Source organism: Bubalus kerabau, chromosome 2, assembly GCF_029407905.1.
Source record: "Bubalus kerabau isolate K-KA32 ecotype Philippines breed swamp buffalo chromosome 2, PCC_UOA_SB_1v2, whole genome shotgun sequence".
Taxonomy (NCBI): Eukaryota; Metazoa; Chordata; class Mammalia; order Artiodactyla; family Bovidae; genus Bubalus; species Bubalus kerabau.
The window spans coordinates 120,320,235-120,344,708 of record NC_073625.1 but is presented as its reverse complement, the minus strand read 5'-3'; the positions used below and the strand labels follow the sequence as shown (position 1 = coordinate 120,344,708).

The following is a 24,474-nucleotide window of genomic DNA, read 5'->3' as shown; positions in this document are numbered from 1 at the left end:
CAGCAGATCTTCCCGACCTAAGAATTGAACCGGGGTCTGCTGCATTGCAGGCAGATTCTTTACCAACTGAGCTATGAGGTAAGCCCATTTTAAAATAAAGTCATAATATAATATTTTCTTTAAAAGCAACTGAGACTTTTCCTTCTGGAAACATGGAGTAGACTTACTTTCCCCTATTTTCCCCAATAAGTTCAACTAAAATCTGTGAACATTATATAGAAAACAAACATAAGAAGACTGAATGATGGAGAAAAGGCAGACTGACTACAAAACCAAGGAACCAATGACACAGTAGTGAGTTCCCTGGGTTTTCTCTTTGCCTTATCTATGGCTTGGAGCAAAAGAGACTGACAGTGGGAGAAGACACACACACACAGACACACACACACCGAAAGCCTTATCTCTCTATCTAAATGGCCAGGAAAGAATTCAAAGTCCACACACAAAAAACTGGCCCCACCCGACCTATACCAGCAAAAGCCAAATTCGGAGTCTAGACTGTTCTTCTCCATGTGTAAAGAAGGAACCTTATCCTCCAGCAGGAATGATGACACATAAGGTTAAATAATGGAACCAAGACTTTCATTTCCAGCAAGCAGTAGCAAGCACCCTTTTCCCTGTGGCATCAGCGGAAACCATGTGGAGCCTGGACTACCACTCCCACCGATCAAGTAACAAGGCTCACCTTCTCCTCCTCCATGCTGGGGTGCTGTCAGATGAAGACGATGGAGAATCAGAGCTTTTTACTATTACCTAGCAGTGGTAAGACTCCCTTCCATGGCATCAGTGGAGGCCATGAGGAGAAGAGCAATGAGGCACTTCTAATTCTCTAAGCCACAGAGTTATCAGTGGAGCTTGGTGGTACTGAAACTCTCACCCTCAACCAGCAATAATGAGAAGCATTCTCCTCCTCAAGTGTCAGTGGCAGTTGAGTTAGGTTACCTGACTTTCCAACTAACTGGCAGTAATGAGCTAGTGCCCTACTCTTCCTCTGCTGGAAGAGTTTGGCAACAGAAGCGAACTAAGGTATAAGTTTTAAATAAGATCCAGAGTTTGTAACATAATACCTATGATTTTACTTTTTAAAAGTCATGCCAAAAAGAATAAGAACTCAAACTGAATGAATAAACACAATCAATAGATGCCAAACCAAGATAACAGAGACATTAAAATAATCTGATAAAGGTTTTAAAGCCATCATAAAAATACTTTGAGGAGCAACTACAAACAGAAAACAAATGAAAAAAAAGAATATCTCAGCAAGAAGTAGAATATCAAAGTAGAGCCAAATAGAAACTTTAGACTGAATAATACAATGCCTAAAATTAAAAAAAAAAAAAAAAAAAAAAAAAAACCGGAAAATTTCAAAGGATGGGCTCAATAGTAGAATGTAGGGACAAGAAATAATCTGTGAAATGAAAGATTAATAAAAGTGGCCCAAACTGAACTACAGAGATAAAATAGTCTTAAAAATGCTGAATAGAGCCATATGACCTGTGAAACTATAACAAAAGATCTCATTATTCATATCATTAGAAGGATAATAGATAATTTGAATAACCCTAGAACTATCAAGAAAATGGAATTTATACCTTTTAAATATCTAAAATATCTAAGGCCAGGTGGTTTCCCTGAAAAATTTTATTAAACATTTAGAGAACAATTAACATCAATTCTTCACAATTTCTTTCAGGAAATGAAAAAAAGATGAAACATTCCCTAATGCATTTTATGAAGCAAGTGTTATCCTGATAACAAAACTAGACAGACAGTATTTTAAAAAAGAGAGGAAGGAAGGAAAAAGAAAGCAATCAAACTATAGACCAATACCCCTCAGAAATATAGAAGTTCTAAGTAAAATATTAACAAAGAAAAATCAGCAATATGCTAAAAGAATTATGCAATGTTATTAAGTGGTGTATTACAGGGATACAAGACTGCTTCAACATTTATAAATCAATCAATGTAATCCATCATGTTAAGAGAGTTTAAAAAAAAAACAAACCCAGAATCAGATCAATCAATGCAGAAAATATATTTGATAAAAGTTCACACCCATTCATGATTAAAAACTCTCAGAGAAATAAGAATGAAAGGGAATTTCCTCAATTTAACAAAAAGCATCTTAAAAACATATAGGTAAGTATTACTCAGCCATTAAAAAGAATACATTTGAATCAGTTCTAATGAGGTGGATGAAACTGGAGCCTATTATACAGAGTGAAGTAAGCCAGAAAGAAAAACACCAATACAGTATACTAACGCATATATATGGAATTTAGAAAGATGGTAACAATAACCCTGTGTACGAGACAGCAAAAGAGACACAGATGTATAGAACTGTCTTATGGACTCTGTGAGAGAGGGAGAGGGTGGGAAGATTTGGGAGAATGGCATTGAAACATGTAAAATATCATGTATGAAACGAGTTGCCAGTCCAGGTTCGATGCACGATACTGGATGCTTGGGGCTGGTGCACTGGGACGACCCAGAGGGATGGAATGGGGAGGGAGGAGGGAGGAGGGTTCAGGATGGGGAACACATGTATACCTGTGGCGGATTCATTTTGATATTTGGCAAAACTAATACAATTATGTAAAGTTTAAAAATAAAATAAAATTTAAAAAAAAAACATATAGGTAGCAATATATTTAATGATGACAGACAATGTTTTCTCCATAAGATCAGGAAGAAGACAAAGTGTCTATTCTTTCAACTCTTATTCAACACAGTACTAGAGTTGCAGTTCGACAAGAAAATGAAATAAAAAGCTTACAGAAATAAAAATCATTTTTATGTGTATATGGCAAGATTTTCTATATAGAAAATTCCAAGAAAAATACAAGAAATAACCTCTTAGAATTGATAAATGAGTTCACCACATTCACAAGATACAAGGTAAACACTCAAAAATCACCTGTATATCTATATTCCAGTAATAAACACAAGAACACCAAAAATAAAAATATAAGACAACTTGCAATCATTCAAAAAAAAATGAAATACTTAGGTGTGAATATAACAAGATATGTACAAGACTTGTATATTGAAAACTACAAAATGGTAATGAAATAAACCGAAGAAGATCTAAATAAATGGAAAGATGTCATGTTGATTGGAAAATTCAAAATAGTGAAAATTTTAATTCTCTACAAATTGATATACAGATTTAATACAATTTCTATCAAATTTTCAATAAGAATTTTTTGTAGATATAAATAACATTATTCTAAGATTTGGAATATGGAAATGCAAATGAACTATAATAGCCAAAACAATTTTGAAAAATAAGAATTAAGTGGGATTTCAAAATTTATTATATAGTTACTTTAATCAAGACAGTGAATGTAGCATTGGCACATAGCTCAGTGAAACAGAATAGAAATCGAGAAATAGGCCCATACAAATATGCCCAATTGACTGTTGACAAGTATGCAAATGTGATTTAATGGAGAAAAATAGCCTTTTCAATAAATGGAACAGGAGAAATTGGACATCCATAGGCCAAAAATGATCCTCAATGTAAGTCTCATACCTTGTACAAAAATTAACCCTCAATTGATTACACACTTCTATGTAAAACATAAAACTTAAAGAACAAAAGTAGAAAAATATTTTGGAACCCATGGTTACCCAAAGAATTCTTAGACTTAACTTCAAAAGCACAATCCATCAAAGGAAAAAAGAAAATGATAAATTGGACTTCATTAAAACTTTAAACTTTCGCTCTGTGAAAACTTTTGTCTGTTAAGAGGATAAGAGCCTATTGACTTGGAGAAAATGTTTGCAAGCCACACACCTGACAAAGGACTAGTATCTAGAATGTATAAAGATCCCTCTAAGCTCAACAGTAGAAACAAACAATTCAATTAGATAAGACAAGAGACCTGAAGATGTAGATGGCTAATAAGCTATGGTTTTTCCAGTAGTCATGTATGGATGTGAGAGTTGGACCATAAAGAAGGCTGAATGTCAAAGAACTGATGCTTTTGAACTGTGGTGTTGGAGAAGACTCTTGAGAGTCCCTTGGACTGCAAGGAGATCAAAGCAGTCAATCCTAAAGGAAATCAATCCTGAATATTCTTTGGAAGGACTGATGCTGAAGCTGAAGCTCGAATACTTTGGCCACTTCAGCCACAAGAGCCGGCTCATTGGAAAAGACCCTGGTGCTGGGAAAGATTGAAGGCAGGAGAAGGGGATAACAGAGAACGAGATGGTTAGATGGCATCACTGACTCTATGGACATGAGTTTGAGCAAGCTCTGGGAGATGGTGAAGGACAGGGAAGCCTGGCATGCAATGGTCCATGGGGTCGAAAAGAGTCGGACATGACTGAGCGACTGAACAACAATAAGCACACAAATAGATGTTCAAAATCAATAGCCATTAGGGAAATGGCAAACTAAAACCAGTGTGAGGTATCACTACACGCCTATCAGAATAGTTAAAAAAAGATAGTGACAATAGTAAATGCTGATGAGAGTGTAAAGAACCTAGATCATTCAGACATTGCGGTACAGCCATTCTAAAAAACAATTTGGTACTTTTGTTAAAAAAAAAGAAACATGTAACTTACATACAGCCCATAAAATGTTTTCCTGAACATTTATTCCTGAGAAAGGAAAAGTTACTTTCACACAAAAGCTTATACACAAATATTTATAGAAAGCTTTATTCATAACAGCCTACTACTGGAAATGACTCAGATGACCTTCAATGGATGAATGGTTAAATAAAACATGGCACCATGGAAAACCAGGGAACACTAATCAGCAATAAGGAAAGAATGAACTCCTTATACACACGACAACCTGGATCAATTTCCAGAGAAATAGACTGAATTAAAGAGTCAATCTCAAAGTTTGTATACTGTATGACTACATTTATATAACAGTCTTGAGATGATGAAATTATTGAAATAAGGAACAGATTAGTGGTTGCCAGAAAATAAGGAGGGAGTGCAGATAAAAAAGAAATGGATGCAGCTATAAAAAGGCAAATGAAGGATTTCTTGGGTAATGGAAATGTTCTGTACCTTGATCACATCAATGTCAATTTCCTGATTGTGAGACTGTATTATAGTTTTACAAGATATTATCAATGGTACACAGAATTTCTCTGCATTATTTCTTACAACTTCATGTGACCCTACAATTATCTTTACCAAAAAAAAAAAAAAATTGCTTTAAATGACTATGTCAGACTAGAATATTTCTGAGTAATTTTCTATACTTGAAATTCCATGATTTGAGGGGTCTAAGGATCCATTTGACTCTTGGCAATAAATGGCTACACTATGTCCAGCAGGCAAATCTTACAGATCTGGGCCCTGTGTTCATGCTAGTAACAGTCTAAGCAACCTCAAATGAGGACAGGTATGAAACTGAACCAGACAGATCTTACACATCTACATCTATCTACAGATGGAAGAAACAGAGGCCAGACAAGGGACATTTGTCACACAAAATGAATGATTAATGGAAGTATTTGTATTAGAGAGATCCTGGACTTCTAACAGGCCCTTTCAACTAGAACAGTTTGTAAATATCTACTGCTCTCACGGACAGCCTGTCCAAACCCTTAAACACCAGCCAACCCCAGGCCTTTTGGAACTCTACTAAACCAATACTGGTGGAAACCAGTATTGGTGGATAAAGAAAATGTGGGCAATCTTAACAAGTAACATTTTACTATGGCAGTGAAGGAAAAGTTGTTCTTTAAAAAAAGAAAAAGAATAAGACCAGAAAAGAAAAGAAAGGATAAGAGCTTTTCTGTAAAGTACCAGATAGAAAATATTTCCAGCTTTGTGGGCTATATGAACTCCCTCACAACTACTCTGCTCTGCTGAGTAGGGCAAAAGCAGCAAGAGGCAATCTATAAACAAAAGCTGTTTTCCAACAAAACTCTATTTCTAAAACAATCAGTGAGCCAGATTTTACCCACAGTCCATAGTGTGGAGACCGCCGCCATAGTAGACCATCAGAAACATTTAATGGCTGCACCTGTAGAGACAGTACCTACCTAATAGGGTTTTTATAAATTCAAAATGAAGTATCACTTGAAAAAGTGCTTATGAAAGGACATAGGTCCTAGTACGTAGTCAATAAAAATGCTACTGTTACAATTATTAGGCAAGAATTATAAGTACTTTTTTGTAACCCCTTTTCTGTTTGTCCATCTCTATTTCCCTCAGACTTTAATTGTAAAAATGAGATCACTAGGTAACATTTAACCTAACACATGTTTTATGCTCTACAGAATACACACAATGCTTTGTCTAACTTATTGATTTCTTTCCTGGATTAAAAGGAGTAAGAATGACAACTTAAGTAGTTAAAGAATGACTGATTCTTCAAACAGAGAAGGAGAAATACCATATGACATCATTTACATGTGGAATCTAAAAATAAATAATACAAATGAACTTACAAAACAGAAAGAGACTCACAGATTTCAAGAAAGAGCTTATAGTTGCCAGGTATGAGGATGGGACGGAGAAGGCAATGGCACCCCACTCCAGTACTTATGCCTGGAAAGTCCCATGGACGGAGGAGCCTGGTAGGCTGCAGTCCATGGGGTCGTTAGAGTCGGAAACGACTGAGCGACTTCATTTTCACTTTTCACTTTCATGCATTGGAGAAGGAAATGGCAACCCACTCCAGTGTTCTTGCCTGGAGAATCCCAGGGACGGGGAAGCCTGGTGGGCTGCTGTCCATTGGGTCGCACAGAGTTGGACACGACTCAAGTGACTTAGCAGCAGCAGCAGCAGCATGAGGATGGGAAGGAAAGAGCAAAGGATAATTAGCGAGCTTGGGATGAACATGTACACACTGTTATATTTAAAATGGATAACCAACAAGGACCTATTTTATAGTATGTGGAACTCTGCTCAGTGTTATGTGGCAGCCTGAATGAGATGGGAGATTGGGGGAGAATGGATACATGAAAATGTACGGCTGAGTTCCTTTGCTGTTCACCTGAAACTATCACGGCATTGTTTGTTAATAAGCTATACCTAATACAATATAAAAAGTTTAAATTAAAAGAAGAAAGAGTGACTTTAACCACAGCACTGTTGTTGTTCAGTTGCTAAGTCGTGTCCAGTTCTTTGCCACCCCGTGGACTGCAGCACACCAGGCTCAGCTGTCTTCCACTATTTCCCAGAATTTGCTCATATTCATGTCCTTTGAGTTGGTGATGCTATCTAAACATCACGTCCCCTGCCGACCCCTTCTCCTTTTACCTTCAATCTTTTCCAGCATCAGAGTCTTTTCAAATGAGTCAGGTCTCCCCATCAAGTGGCCAAAGTACTGGACCTTCACCTTCAGCATCAGTGCTTCCCATCAATATTCAGGGTTGATTTCCTTTAGAATTGATTTGTTTGATCTCCTTGCAGTCCAAGAGACTCTCAAGAGTCTTCTCCAGCACAATTCAAAAGCATCGATTCTTCAGCTTCCCTGGTAGTTCAGACTGTAAAGAATCTGCCTGCAATGCAGGAGAACTGCTTTCAATCCCTGTGTCAGGAAGATCCCCTGGAGAAGGGAATGGCTACCCACTCCAATATTCTTGACTAGTGAATTTCATGGACAGAGGCTACAGTCCTTGCTGTTGCAAAGAGTTAGACATGGCTGAGTGACTGACACTTTCAGACTTCTTTATGGTCCAACTCTCACATCTGTATGTGACTACTGGAAAAAGCATAGCTTTGATTATGTGGACCTTTGTCAGCAAAGTGACATCTCTGCTTTTTAATATATGTCTAGGTTCATGATAGTTTTCACTCCAAGGAGGAAGTGTCTTTTAATTACATGGCTGCCGTCACTGTCCATAGTGATTTTAGATCCCAAGAATATAAAATCTGTCACTGCTTCCACTTTTTCCCCACCTATTTGCCATGAAGAGATGGGACCGGATGCCATGATCTTAATTTTTTTAATGCTGAGTTTTAAGCAAGCTTTTTCACTCTGCTCTTTCACCCCCATCGAGAGGTTCTTTAGTTCCTCTTTGCTTTCTGCTGTTAGAATGGTATCATCTGCATATATTAGGTTGTTGATATTTCTCCTGGAAATCTTGACTCCAGCTTGTGATTCATCCAGCCTAGCATGTCACACGATATACTCTGCAGATAAATTAAATAAGCAGGGTGACAATATACAGCCTTGTCTTACTCCTTTCCCAGTTTGGAACAAGTCAGTTGTTACATGTCCGATTCTAACCGTTGCTTCTTGTCCTACATACAGGTTTTTCAGGAGGCAGGTAAGGTGGTCTGTTATTCTCATCTCTAAGAATTTTCCACAGTTTGTTGTGATCCACACAGTCAAAGGCCTTAGTGTGGTCAATGAAGCAGAAGTAGATGTTTTTCTGGAATTCTTTTGTTTTCTCTATGATCCAGTGAATGTTGGCAATTTGATCTCTGGTTCCTCTGCCTCTTTGAAACACAGCTTGTACATCTGGAAGTTCTCGGTTCATGTACAATTGAAGCCTAGCTTGGAGAATTTTGAGCATTACTTTGCTAGTGTGTGGGCTTCCCTGGTGGCTGAGAGGGTAAAGCGTCTGCCTGCAATGTGGGAGACCTGGGTTCAATCCCTGGGTCAGGAAGATCTCCTGGAGAAGGAAAAGGCAATCCACTCCAGTACTCTTGCCTGGAAAATCCCATGGATGGATAAGCCTGGTAGGCTACAGTCCATAGGGTTGCAAAGAGTCAGACATGACTGAGTGACTTCACTTTCACTTTGCTAGTGTGTGAGATGAGTGCAATTGTACGGTAGTTGGAACATTCTTTCGCATTGCCTTTCTCTGTGATTGAAATGAAAACTGACCTTTTCCAGTTCTGTGGCCACTGCTGAGTTTTCCAAATTTGCTGATATATTGAGTGCAGCACTTTCACAGCATCATCTTTTAGGATTTGAAATAGCTCAGCTGAAATTCCATCGCCTCCACTAGCTTTGTTCCTAGTAATGCTTCCTAAGGCCCATTTGACTTCACATTCCAGGATGTCTGGCTCTTGGTGACCAATCACACCATCATGGCTATCTGGGTCATTAAAGTCGGACATGACTGAGCTACTGAACTGAACTGAACTGAAGACCCTTTTTATAGAGTTCTTCTGTGTATTCTTTCCACCTCTTCTTAATATCTTCTGCTTCTGATAAGTCCCTACTTTTTCTGTCCTTTATTGTGCCCATCCTTGCATGAAATGTTCCCTTGATATCTCCAGTTTTCTTGAAGAGATATCTATTCTTTCCCATTGTGTTGTTTTTCTGTATTTCTTTGCATTGTTCATTTAAGATGACCTTGTTATCTCTCCTTGCTATTCTCTGGAAGTTGGCATTCAGTTGGTTATATATTTCATCCCCCTTAGCTAATCTGTAGGTAAGATAGCATCAAAAGAAAGCTCAGGGGGAGTCAGCAAATCTGCATGGAATGGAAACATGACAAAGAATCTGGCCTCCTTCGTGATTAACCGAGATTGTTTTCCCCTTTTCCCTTTACTTGGAACAAGCAGAATCTTCCGTTGATTTGGGGACACAAAAACCACCTTCCACCCTAATTGCCAACTTCATGAATAAAGCAGCCTTTCCTTTCCAACTAAGACTTGTCTCTTGAGTATTGATTTTTCAAGTGGCAAGCAGAGGAACAGAACTTGGTAACAGAATAAGCCTGCTCTAAGACCTGTCTGACTCTGAACAGGCTGCTCTGAACTCCTTATCATCAACAACCTTAGTGACACAGTAAATGGCACTTCTGTGTTCCTCCTGGTAGATGCACCTTTACCCAAGAATCTCTGTTGATCTCAAAGAAAGAATTACATAAGAGAAGGTAGCTTCTTCTAATTATCATTCCAAGATTTTCAAAGAGCATGAAAAATGATTGAAGAAATTGTATAGACTGGAGAAGAGATACCTGGAAGGGTAGGGCAGGGGAAAAACAAGAACAATTTTTACATACCTGACTTGTAGAACTGGAAACTGGTTTTCTTCCAGGAAGTCACCAAAAGCAAAAGAAGTAAGACTAATAAATTCAGATTAATAGAAACATATTTCAGTTCAACACAAGGAAGAGTTTTGGGTTTGTTTTTTTTTAATAGTCAGCTCTGTCTTACAAGGAAATGATTTGTCTTATTATAAGTTTCCTTCTCTCTGAAGGCACTTAAAGAAAGGTTGGATGAATGAAGAGGCAGGAGAAGGTCAGATAAACTTTGAAGATTTTGGCCTGAGGTTCTGTGGAACAAGTAAAGTGAAGTGCAGTAAACCAGGCATCTATTTCCTTCAATTCTAATCATTTTTTATCTTTTAATTTGTATGCTATTTTATATTATTTTGGAATTTAACTGTAACAAGCTACATTCATCCATCATTCATTCATTTATGTCTTTCAAAAATACATATTGTTTAGTTATTATGTGCCAGGCATTTTTCTAAGCACTGAACATACAGCAGTGAATAGTTGATTAATTAGCTATGAGAAATTAAATAGAAAAGTATATCCTCCTTGGGATAATGAAAAAGTATTTTATTTGCATATTCTTTTATTTCAATTTGCCAATTAATTTATATACGGATCCTTTGTAGGCAATTATTTCAATGATGTTAACTAACATAATTTTTTTTTCCTGCTCTGTGATCTTTGTAAAATTTCAGAAGGAAGATAATTGGTTTTTTCTCCCAGTGGTTTGAAAGCCCTATAATCAAGCATTTATTAAAGAACAGATACTATAGCTGTGGCAAAGGGATTGGAATTAGTTACCAAGATATTAAGGATTCTAGCTTTTATTTATTCCTCCTAGGGTAAAAAGAGCAGGGAGAAGCTAAAGAAAACTTTTCTGAAATAAAATATGAAGTTTCCCTAGCCTGTGCTCCAGCTCTGTTCACCCTTGCAACATGGGACTCCTTGTGGTCAGAACTGACCCTTCATATGCACATGATGTCTTTTGCCTGAAAAGCCTTTGGATAAACAGAAGCATCACAACTTTCTATTACTCACTTCCTCTTTATAGTTTCCTGAGTGGAGAATGGCAAAAATGGCATTTCTGAGCATCAAAATCATATCCCTTCCTACAGCTCCACTTGAGTCTAAATCTCTACTACTGAGAGGGGTTAGCCAATCTGGCCTGACCAATGTGCAGACCCCCCGAAAAATATGATTTTAGAAACTAGGAAAGACTTGTCTTTAAAAATATTCCTCTAACATACAAAACACAGAGAAGATTTATATGCAGAGATATTCACTACAGTATTATTAGTAGTAGCAGTAGAAAGAAACCTATGTATATAAGAATAAGCTAATCATATTATATAGTCATTAAAATAATGCTTAACTACTGTTAATAACATGGAAAAAATACATGTAATAATATTAAGTGAAGAGAAACAACATAATTATGCAGTATGATTTCAAATTTAACTGAAAAAAGGTGAAGCACAAACAAAAAAGTCTGAAATATAAATGCATAAAATAAAAATACTAGTGGTATTTGCCTTGGGTGATGGCATCATTGTGATTCTTTTTTTATTTTTATATTGTGCATATTTTAATTATTGAATACAATTAAATTAACTTTTTGATAACAAAAATTATTTTATTTTTAATTTTCATTTTATATTGGGGCAGAGTTAATTAACAATGTTGTTAGTTTCAGGTGTACAGCGAAGCGATTCAGTTATGCATATATATATATATATATACGTTTTCTTTTTTAATTTGTTTTCCATTTAAGTTATTGGACAATACTGAGCAGAGTTCCCTGGTCTATGCAGCAGGTTCTTGTTGGCTATTTATTTTGAGTATACTAGAGTGTGCATGTCAATCCCAAACTTCCACTCTATCCTTCCTCCCCACCTTTCCCCCAGTAACCATAAATTGGTTCTCTAAGTCTGTGAATCTGTTTCTGTTTTGTAAATAAGTAAATATGATTAAACAAACTTTTATTTTTTTTTCATAAGCTAACATTTCTTTTATTCGTAACCCATTTGCATTATTTTTTTAAATTTTATTTTATATAACTTTACAATATTGTATTGGTTTTGCCATATATCAAAATGAATCTGCCACAGGTATACATGTGTTCCCCATCCTGAACCCTCCTCCCTCCTCCCTCCCCATACCATCCCTCTGGGTCGTCCCAGTGCACCAGCCCCAAGCATCCAGCATCGAACCTGGACTCGTGACTCGTTTCATATATGATATTATACATATTTAAAATCAGAAAAATAGCAATAAAGATGGAGCTAAGGATTGTCATACTAATTGAAGTAATTCAAAGACAAATATTATATGATTTCACTTATACATGGAATCTAAGAAAATAAAACAAATGAACTTATTTACAAAATAGAAACAGAATCACTGACATAGAGAACAAACTTACTCTTACCAAATGTGAAAAGGAGGATAAATTAGGAGTAAAGGATTAACAGATACACATGGCCATATATAAAATAGTTAAATAAAAAGGATTTACTGTATAAGGAAACTTACAGGAAACTATGCAGTACAGGAAACTATATTCACTATAACAGCCTATAAAGAAAAGAATTGGGGAAAAGATACATATACAGAGAGAGAGAACATAATTACTTTGCTGTACACCTGAGACTAATACAATATCGCACATCAATTATACTTCAATTTAAATAACTTTTAAAAATAAAAATAAAATTGGAAAAACAAACATATTTTTAAAGTCCTTTTCCTCCTCTTCTTAGATATGTAAAATACCTTCGGAAAAGCTCTATATTTTACATTTATTCAGGCAAAAAAATTACAGGGGATCTAACCACTTTAAACTTTATTTGTTCAGTTCAGCTACACTACTATTTATTGGCTAGAAGGGAAATTCTATTTGTCCATTTGTACTTTTTTGTCTAGACCTTCCAATTCCCATTTATTTTACTCCAGGTAATAGCATCCAGTACTCCAATTTTCTTCTGTCAAACCTCCTCCTACCACCCTCTGCTGATGTGCTTCATATAAAATTGCCTCTGACCCTGACTCTTGGACTGGGAATGAGATTAAAACCATGATATTCTCCTGTCCACACTAATAAGTTTGAAAAGAGGAGATGATCCGATCAGAGCCAATGAGAAAATATGAGTCTTTTTGCTCTTCTATTTTATTGAGAAAAGAGAAAAATTCTATATATTATTGAGAAATAATTTTATTTTTTCCATTGACTTAGTACCTGGAGATATGTAATACTGGAGTTGTTAGAAAACCCCATGCAAAGTCTGAGACTAAAACAAGCAGGACCAAATGGACAAAGGTCACTTACTTGAAAGTAGGAAATCCTCTCTGACACAAGCAAAAATGCATTGATGCTGGGTGGATCCTCTACCACTTACCAAGCATGGGTCTACAAAATCACACTCATGCAACTGTGAAGGGAGGAGCAAGAAAATTCCACCTAAAGCCAATGACAGACAGAACTGGCTGCCACGGAAAGGACAAACAAGAATATTGACAAAGCATCATTTCCTGAAGCCCAAATACAAAAGGACTGGCTAGGATCACCCTCTGTGTCCCTACTAGAAGCCTAGCACCAAGCCAAGTAGTAAAAAGCCAAGGAAGCCACACTGGTGGAGGGACAAGAGCATCACCACTTCTGTGAAGCTGGCAGGCAGGGATGGCTGGAAACTACAGGGGAATCTGGGTGACCTGATTCCACAGCCTGTGCCTCTGTTCACTTCTATGTCCAAAAGATCAGAAAGCTATGACTTTATAAAAGAGACCTGGAGGTTTTGCTTCTCACAAGTTCAAAATGAACACTATGTGTGAAATAGCAGCTAAACTAATACACACTACCTTGGGCTTATTTACTAGTTGTAGTGGTGCCGGTGGTGGTGGTAGTGATAGTTACGGTTAGTGACGGTAGTAACCGAGGTGGTAACAGTAATGGCATCCCGGAAACCATTGGAGTTAGAGCGGGAGTTTGGGAATCAACCTGCGAAGTTTCAAGATCTGTTTTTACTGCTTCTTAGCTTCCAGATCTGGACAAATTATATATTCTCAGTACTTGCTTTTGTAAAATTCGGTGTAACAACTTAATTCAGTTAGGAAAGAAGAAAAAAACTTATAATATTTGCACAGTCTTCATCTTATCGGAAACATATTAAGCAACGTTGGTGTTCTGTGTAAGATGTAGACATGAAATAAGATGCAGTACCTGCCCATACTAACTCACAGTCTGTTGGAGGAGAAAGATAAACACATTATTACAAAATGTAATAAAGCACTCTATTACAAAACCCAGTGAAATTGCTATAGGAAGAGTTCAAACACATTCCAGACAAGGAAGGGACCAACTGTGACTCAGGGACTCCCAAATGGCTTAAAGAAGGAAGTCAGATTTGGGATGAGTTCTGATGGATGGGCAGAACTCTGAAGACCAGATATTAGGGTGAAGACACCTTCCTGGCAAAGAAAGTATATAAAATATTCTGGGAAGAGCAAGAAGGCCATGTTAAGGTGATCAGAGAAAATGGAAAGTAAAAAACTGTCTCTTAGAAGTGACTAAGGGAAAGACCTGCACAGGGTAATGTGGCATCTGAGCTAAGAGATCCTTATGATGCTTGGCGATCAAGCCTGATCTTGAGACTCAAAGTTTCAAAAATCCAGAAATTCAAAATCCTGCAGCCATGGTTCCCCCAAGAAGCTAGTAAATTATGGAAATACTAAGGTGATTATAGTCTCAGCCAGAGCCCTGTGTGCACAACCACTAAAAATCAGAAAGTGTCCTGACCTGAGGGACATAACATTTCTCTGGAAAGCACATTTGGGCCTCCTTTTGCTCTTTATCTGAAGGGATATCTAGGGCCTAACTGTGCTCATTGTCCATAAGAATAGCCTCAGGCTGAGGACAGATTTGAGGAGGCGATGTTCAACCCAGCCGTGATTTTCAGGCAATTAATTCACCAAGGTTTTCATGATGGGCATCTAGAAATACCTGTAGCCCATTTAGATGGGTGGTCTCACTCTGTCTAGTCTTCATAAGGCTTTGAAACAGCCACAAAGTGTTGCAACTGGCACCTAGGGTGACTTTCCTCTGGACACAACGCCAGATCACCAACTCTTCTGAAGCCCAAGTCCCTGCTCTGTCTTCTGTGGGCCTGAGGAAGCTGTAGATTCAGCCTTGGTTAATTATTTACTGATAGTTTTACTCTTGATTCCTTTATTCATGAGTAATTCATAAAGCAACTGCCATAAATTTCCAGTTCCCACTTACTGTAATGTCTCCAGATAAGTCCTTCTTTTCATGACTAAAAACAATTCACAGTACTTTTAAAAACTCAAGAATATCACTTAAATTTCTTAAGACATTTCACAGAGATTTTATCCACTTGTTTTAAAACTTTTTAAACCATATTTTTATGTGTGTTGGAAGGACCCCAAGAAACCATCTGCATTGGTCCCTGGCTCAAATCATTAAAGTATTATTATCTCCATCTTGTAAATGAAGTGACATCAAAGAGAGGTGACCATGATCTACTTTAATAATGACAGAGCCAATACCACGGTGCTGGTCTCCAGATTCCTAATGTGGTGTTTCTTTAAATTATGCCCTGCTGTTTTGCAACCATTAACAACTAAAGTAGTGTGTCCAAAATTAAACAAAACCAGAGGCAGTAAGCTACATGTTTAAAGCAGGAACCCAGGCTATAGCCTTCTATTTCCTGAGCCAGATGAACCTAGACATGTCATTTAATTTCTCTGTGCCTGTTTCTTCATTTGTAGAAGAGAGATGCTCATTCCTCCTAGGGTGTTGAGAGGGTTAAAGAAGTCATTACCTTGTAAAGTTCCCAGTCCGGATCAAACACCATTAAGTATTTGCTATAGCTATTGCCATCCTCACTCCCAACCTGTTCCTATTTTTCCCTGTGGGATTAAGTGATAGCACCATCTTTCTCCCATTGGAAAAGGAGGAACTTTAAAGTCTTCCTTAGTAACTACTCATCCTGTTCACCCCTTCTCTCTTATCCCATGATCTATGGATCATGAAGTCTTTTTAATTCTAATTTCTAAATATTTCTTAAATCCATTCTCCACTCAGCATCCTCTTTAACAAGCTGTAGTTCCATCCTGAATCTCTTACCTGGACTGTTTCAAACACTCCTTCCTTAACTTTCCTCCTCCAACCAAACTTCCTCACCCCTGATGTAACATCCTTTGGAAAGGAAAATCCTACCATATGAATTCCCTGTTTCAAATTTTCCAGTGGCTTCCCCATTGTGCCCACCAGGCTGATATCACAATAAGTTCAGCTTGATCATCAAAGATTCTAATTTAGTAGGTCTGGAATGGGGACCTAGGGGTCTATTTTTTTAATGCACTCTCCAACTTGATTCTGGTATGTTTTTTTCATGGACCGATGTTTGGGAATCTGTGGAAAAGACAAAATGTACACTCATTAGGATGTCTCATAAAGTCCTTCACAATCTGGCCTTAATCTACCCCTCCAGAGAAAACGAATGCCCTCTTTTCCCTTTGGATTGCTCTTTGACTGAGTTGTTCCTTCTTTGTGCTCCCACAGCTCTGTATGCATAAGTCTCCCAACAATACCTATTTCAGCATAATTTCACTACATCTCACCCCTACTTGACCCAATTGTAGGACCAGCTTCATGAGCATGTGGCTTGTGCAGTCACAAAAGGCCCTGCTCTTGGAAGGATGCTCTGCTAGAGTCATCCTAAAGTTCATAATAATTGTTGAGCCAGAGGTACCTCATTTTTATTTTGCACTGGGCCCCACAGATTACATACTTGGCCCTGCCCATTCATCTTTGAACTCCTTGAAAACAGAAACTGTTTGCTATTCACTTGAAATCCTCTTTGGTTAGCACAGAGGATGCTTGGCACAGAGGAAGGGTTTGGTAAATATTTGTTGAATTTATACATGAATGGATAAAAGAGTAGAATAAGGTATCTCATAGGAATATAATGTAGTATGGCTAATTAACTCCAAAGAATAAGCTTTGTTTATGATTGATGGAGAGAGCAGTCGATTGATAAATTCACAAGATGACTGACAATCCCCAATAAACGACATAAATTTCCTAGGTTTCTCTTTATTCAAACCGTCTCACCCCTTGAGCCCCACTGCCTCCCTGTTCTTCTCAGAATACAAAATTGCAGGTTAAGGGAGCTTGGTCTTGTGCCATCAGCTATGCCCTGAGTGTTTGCGCCAAGCACTGTACTATATTCTGGGGACTGGGGAAAGGGGAGAAGGAGGCCATAGAAAGGTGAACCAAACAGGTCCCTATTATCAAGAAGCCATTAAATCTTCCTCTTCAAGAGTTTCAATCAAAGATGAGTTGACTTCATGGGAGTTCTACAGCAATGAATCAAGAATAAAGACACTAGACTTGGCCAGTGGCCCAGCTTCCTGAACACTTCAGCTGACAAAATGTCTCAGTCTGAACACAATTCCTCCACTATGAGACCGGTGGGTTTGCTAGTTAACATTGGCAACCAACTCGGAGGTGCTCAATGAGCATAATAAATAAGTGGCTATTGAGGTGGGGGAGGTGCTTTTGCTCCCTGGTGTTAGGGAAGAAAGGGCCAACATCAACTATCAAAGTGAGCCCAATAATTGCTGAGGACAGATGCCCCTGACTCACGCTGAAGGCACGACAGGACTTCCAATGTGGCAAAGACCACACACCACCCTGCTGCCATATTATGTGCCTGTGGCATTAGCTTCTTGCTGCTCCCAATGACCTGGAAGTTCAGAAAGAGTTGCTCTTGCTTTTCCTTATTCACTGGGAAAAGTTACCCAGTCTACTGGGTTACCCAGTCTACCAGTCTACTGGAAAATTTTTAGTTACCCAGTCTACTGGTTGATATAATATCAGTGATAACAGTAAGATAATCTAGTAAAAATAAATGCTGACAAACATATAGATGTGTGATAACTTTCAAATAAAGGAAATGAAAATATAATACGGCCACAAAATATCACTTTCACATTCCAGATGAGACAAAGGTTAAGACTGATAGTGCTCAACAGTGGCAAGTATGGTAGAGAAAGTAAGCATTCTCAAAAAAGACTGCTAGTCAGAGTATAAACTGGTACAATCACAATCTTAGGGAGGGCAGTTTCGTATTAAAATCACGTATCAATCAAAATTTACAATACACATCCCCTTTAAAGCAGCAGTAACTTTTTCTAGGACTTTTCCCTGAGGAAATGCTCTGATGAATATATAAAAATACACACACAAAATTGTCCGTCACAGCCGAAAAATATTTAGAAATGACCTAAGTGTGCAACATTAGAGATGTATTTGGTTTAGTGCAGTCCATCCAAACATAATTTAAACATTAAAATGGCTATATGAAGCTGTAAATATCAAAAGGAAAATATGTCCCTAACATTTTAAGTGTAATGAAATGGCCAGCTTTAAAAATGACTCCATTTTTTTTTAATGTATTTATGATAATGTGTATATATTCTTTTAAGAGTAGATTGTGACTGTCTTTTGATTCAGCATGATAACAGTACAAATAAATGGATGCTATACAAATACAATATTCTTATTTATTTTATTTTATTTTTAAAAAATATTTATTTATTTGGCTGGGCCGGCCAGGTCTTAGTTGTGTCATGCAGGATCTTCAATATTCACTGTGGCATGTGGGATCTAGTTCCCTGACCAGGGATTAAACCCCTGTCCCTGCCTTAGAAGTGTGGAGTCTTAGCTACTGGACCACCAGGGGAATCTCAGTATTCTTATTTTATTCAGGCATGTATGGAGGAGGGAGAAAAGTCTTGAAGAAACAATATGTGCTATAGTGTATGGGTATAAAGTTAACAACCAGCCTTCAGGTGGGGCAGACAGAAGTTCTCTGCAGCACCTTTTGATTTCTATGGCATAAATACACCCAACATTATTAATTCCAAGCTACTAATGTGGCATCACTGAATACAGAGTTGAGAAGAGATGCACAGTAGCATACCATTATGTTGTATTTCCATGATATAGATACAACAAGTAAAAATAATTGCAAGAATATAGATAACATTAAAATGTAGTGAAATGCTAGCAAGTGATAAGTTTTGTATATGGATTTTTTATAAGTCTGGAAGGAGAGTCACCAATATAATAATATTGATCATGTCTGGTTGGAAAGTTCATGAATCATATTTACTTCATTCTTTACACCTTTTATATGTCATTGCAACATATTTTACAATTAACATATGCTACCTTTATAATCAGAAAAAATTTTCAAGGCTTTTTTTTCTTTTTTAATTGCTAAAATCCAGGAAGGAAAAAAATCAGGGAACACAATTTTTAAAACAAGTCTCAGACTTCCCTGGTGATCCAGTGGCTAAGACTCTGAGTTCCCAATCCAAGGGGCCCAGGCTTGATTCCTGGTCAGGGAACTAGGTCCCACATGTCAGAATTAAAGAGTCCACATGCTGCAGTGAAGATGGAAGATCCTGCATGCCGCAACTAAGACCTAGCACAGCCAAGTAATTAAATAAACAAACAAAAATATTTATTTAAAAAAGTCTCACTGGAATAAAGCACTTCCCCATGAAGGAGTCTGATTTCACTAGAGTGTAACTAAATATGATAGGGAGTAAAGTTTGAATCAATTAAATCATATCTTTGTACAGTCATGGTATAAGGAAATGAGCACTCAGTGTTTCTAAGACCTTTCCAAATATAAATATGTAACATCTGAATTTGAGATCCCAGGCCATCTGATGCTCTCCTTTTACAAATAAGGAAACTGAGTCCTAAGACTGGTGGGTATTTTCCAAATTAAGCACTACAAAGCTGATTATTAATAAAGAAACTGGGCACCTCTCCATTTATAAATGGTTTCTATAACTTGTGAATAAAAGTATATATTCTTCACTTGTCATTTTTTAATGAGAAGAGACGACCTCATTCGGTGGGGAGGGAGGTGGCAGTATGCATTCAACTGGTTAACTGCTGAAGCCCTGACTTTTATCTTTGGATAGACACCAGCTTATGATTCTCCAGAATTTTATATTTCTTCAAACACTTCCACATAAGAACCCTGTGAGACAAGTAAGAAAAGGACTACACCCGTTTTACAGGCACAAAAACAGGCTAGAGCAGGCAAGTGGCTAGCCCAAGGCTAGTGAAAGCCTGATCTCTGGTCACACTCGGGTGATGTGTGGGAGACCGTCTCCTTTCTGAGGCCTCTCAGAGGCAGTCATTTAGGGAAATCTTCTCTGAAGTTCACTTTTCCCCCTTTTCTGCCTTATCCTCCTAACAAGTGCTTTCTTCCATGGGCTTCTGTCTCAATTTACACTTGAGGATATTAATTTTAGGTCACCTAGAGTGTCTCTTTTGGAGAAGGCAATGGCAACCCACTCCAGTACTCTTGCCTGGAAAATCCCATGGACGGAGGAGCCTGGTGGGCTGCAGTCCATGGGGTGGCTAGCAGTCGGACACGACTGAGCGACTTCACTTTCACTTTTCACTTTCATGCATTGGAGAAGGAAATGGCAACCCACTCCAGTGTTCTTGCCTGGAGAATCCCAGGGACGGGGGAGCCTGGTAGGCTGCCGTCGATGGGGTCGCACAGAGTCGGACACGACTGAAGTGACTTAGCAGCAGCAGCAGCAGCAGAGTGTCTCTTTAGTTTTTAGCTTATTAGTTCTAGAGTGGAAGACAGTCCCAGGCATCATTAGGCCTGGAAATATTCCGTTCTTCTTTATTTGACATGAAGGCTAAACCCCGGAATGTTATTTTCCCTGGAAACTTGCACTAATTAGAAAGCCAGAAACTATAAACACTTGGTGTGACACATTTCTAAACAATGTTGATTTGCTAAAAGGAACTAACATTGAGGCCAAAGGAGACAGACTGACTCAGGAAATACAAACCATATATAACAACAGACCCTGGAGAATCTAAGCAGATCAGATGCTCCTAAACTTTGTTCATTAAAGGAGGAAGTGTGTTCTCCTATTAAGAGTACCATATCCAGGACTTTACTGGCTATAGTATTGGTCCAGCCAATACTCTGTGCTTCCACTGTAGGGAGTGCAGGTTTGATCCCTGGTCAGAGCACTCCAGTGTTCTTGCCTGGAGAAAGAATCCCAGGGATGGAGGAGCCTGGTAGGCTGCCGTCTATGCGGTCACACAGAGTTGGACACGACTGAAGCAACTTAGCAGCAGCAGCAGCAGCAGAGAACTAAGACCCCACATGCCTTGCAGTACAACTTAAAAAAGAAAAGGACTGCTATATCCTCTGCAAAAGCTGAAGAAGGCATCACAGGGTGTAGTGAAAACTAAGTTAGTTAGTGGGCAAAAAAACTATTTTGTAAACTAAAAATCACTCTTAAAATGTGTGACATACCTTATCTTGCTAATTTTTGATGCTTGCTGTTCTGGGTGAAGGGAGTGGGGTGGTGTGTTTAAAATGGACAGTGTCAGACACAGTAATAGGCAGGTGGCCAGGTTTCTCCAGGCTGAGCAGGCTAGAGAGCTCAAGAGTGCATACTAATTGCTGCACCTCCGCCGAGACTGGCGGCTAGATGACTCCTCTCCAGAAAACACAGTGTGCTTTCCACGTCAAAGGCCCTCTCCTAACCGGGCTTTCAGTTGCATGCAAAACTAAGCTGACACCCGAGTATGGTGGCTGAGAGATGCGTTGTGAAGGGGGCCTGCTGAGAACACTGCTTCAGTAGAATATGTAGGCTACAAAAGGGGGACTAGTTTCCCCGGAACTAGAAATGTCCCGCCAGCAAGCAGATAAGTCTTCATGACTCTGGAATGACAAGCTGTGGAAGAGAAGAAATGAGTGTACAGGAAAAGAGTAGTTGTATTTCCAGCTGAGGATTTGAGGGAGAATAAAAAAACCCTTAGAGGGAAGCAGACTTTGCCTTCTTGTGAATAATATTAAAAATGAGGATCAGATTTTCAAGTTAATATAGAGAATTTTCTCAAGTTTCTTAACATAGAGAAAACACTTTGGAGGGAAGGGATGGATCAGAAAAAGGGATGGATCAAAAACATGGATCAGAAGGTCACTTCTGGTGACATTTGTGTAGGGCCTAAAGGCAGTTGTTATTTGGTAGTCAAATCCAAAAGAACTAAGGAGACAGTTAAGAAAGCCACATAAACTTGGGAGACTTTGATTCCCTTATAAATGTTTCAGCTTTGATAGTAGAAAGGATCTACTTTTGAAGTTCCAAAAAATGTTGTTGCTATAGGAACAGGTAAGCAGATTAGACTTGAAAGACCAGTTTAAGGAACAAAGAATTTAATAGTCAGGGCTAAAGCAATTAACCAAGAAAACAATTTTTAAGTAAATATCTTTGGGGTTTGTTACTTATATATTTACTCCAGGAACATAAAAATGCTACTGTAGAATGAGAATTTCACATTTTAACATTTTAATTACACCATTACTGGCATAAAAGACTATGCTTACACAATTAGCAGAACGGCCTTATTAACAGAAGTACACATTTCTAACTCTCTCTTGATTAGATTGTAATTGAGAAATACAGCTTTAATTTCAGCAAGAGCATAAGAATCATCTTTGATTTTCCTACATTTTCTCAGATGGGAACATACCTAAAATAAAAGAGACTGTGAACTCCGGAAAATTTTCTGTAACCAATCTGTATGAAAGGAACAACAAGTAAAATTCTAGAAGTAAAGAGAAACGTACGTAGGCTGATAATTGTTACTATTTTTATGTGTTTTCTGCCCAGACATCTTTGTGAACACAGATACGTGAGCAGAGGAGGTCAGGACCCCATTGCCCTCTTACCTCTCTGAAGATGTGCTAGTCCTTCCTATCAGGAAATATGCTGCTCCCAACATTAGGGATTTGCTAAAATTAGTAGGTTTTGGCCAGAACTGGCTATACTGATGAGACTCGAAACAAATCATAAAGTAGCATTGTATTTCTCTCCCTTTCAATTCTACTTCAAAACGTTCTTGATAAAATGAATACAATATTTTTAAGCCTACCAGATTTCTGGTGTCAGAGGTTACATTTATGGGAAAGGAAGGTTTCTTGTGCATTGTCTTTTCTCACATTGTGCCCAAATCAAATCGCACAAGTGTGTGTATGAGCATGTGTTTGTGTGTATGAGTGTATGTAAGCGTGTCAGTGTGTGAGTGTATGTGTGTGTGAGTGTGTGTGTGTATGTACGTGTGTGTGAGTGAGTGAGTGTTGGAGGCTGGGCAGTGGAAATGGAAAGAGGCGGAATGTGGCAGGAATCTTACCATCTCATTTTCTTCTCCTTCATTGAGCAAAGCGTGCTGGCCTTTCTCAAAGTGGTCCCCCATAGAAAAGCGATTCCACTCCTCCCTGACCTTCCGGAACAGATGCGTCCAGGTTGAGTTTGAACTCGCCCAGCCACCGCCGCTCTCCCTCTCCAGCTGACTGAAAGAGTTAATGCATTAACAATTCTCCAGGTTAAAACTCGCTCTGGAGCACACACCTTCTCTCAGCAAATGACAGTACTTAGGAAACCGAACTCCTCCCACGAGCCACCCTTTGCTTGGAGGAATTTCTGCCGGCTCCTGGCTAACTGCATTCTCTCTCAGCCGCTGTCCCAAAGGAGGCTGCTCCCATGCTGGTCTTTTTGTACCCAACTTACAGGGAAAGAACTCATTGCCTGCACAGCGCCTGCCAGCCCAAGACATCTGACTGCAAATCCGGCGGGACAATGCAGAGTTGGCAGGACCTCTCCGAGGAGTGGGCAACAGGCAAAAGGACTCTAACAGAGCTGCAGATTTTATCTGATTCATGAAAGCCCCAATCCATCGACTTTTAATAGGATCTTCATTCATTTTGCTTACAAAAGGTAAAAATTGTGACTAATCCTCTTCAAAAGGTATTTGAAATCACATTTCTCTGTCTGTGTAAAAAAATATTCCACTCAACGTGTATGTGGAATTAAGTTTACTTTTTTGAGAAACTTGCAGGGAAAAAAAAGCATAATCAAACTATACCATGCAGTCTCCTCTCACTAAAATACTGGTGGTTGAACTCATAAGGAGTCTAGACTCATTTTTAAATTTTTTCACACATTCATTCAACATACATTATTTGAGCACAGAGACTACATATATAAATCAAGTCATATATTACCCTCCAACTGACTGTAAGTATTCAAATATACAAACAAATGTGATAAAAGGTGTTTAGTTATTTTGAAAGCTGGACTAGGAGTCTAAGACAACTGTCAGAAGTCCCAGTACTGTGGAAGCAACACACATTCATGTCTGCTCTGAAAGAGAAAAAAAAAGCGATCTAGCTGCTCATCTGTGCTAGCCTCACTGTAAGCATTTAACCTGCAGGAGCTGGCTCTTCTCCACCAATAACTGGAGGAATTGAGTGGGGGCTTGGGGAAGCATGCTGTAGAGCTCTGATCAAGGACTGTCATCATAATTAAGCTAGACATCCAATTTAACAGCAGCCACTAGAGCACAGTGTTTAAGGGCAAGTGCTCTGACTTTGGAGGTTCAGTCACT

At 38.4% G+C, this 24,474-nt stretch overlaps 1 protein-coding gene across 1 annotated transcript in view; it reads right to left on the bottom strand.

The window, feature by feature from the left end:
• Positions 1-23,790, bottom strand: part of ATP13A4 (ATPase 13A4) — a 128,353-nt gene extending 104,563 nt beyond the window's left edge. The window contains exons 1-2 of the mRNA XM_055570095.1: positions 23,471-23,790; positions 23,221-23,380 (exon numbers count right to left, since the gene is read on the bottom strand). Coding sequence (XP_055426070.1) covers positions 23,221-23,380; positions 23,471-23,790 — 480 coding nt within the window. The remainder of the gene's footprint in view (positions 1-23,220; positions 23,381-23,470) is intronic.
• Between the last annotated feature and the right edge of the window lie 684 nt (positions 23,791-24,474).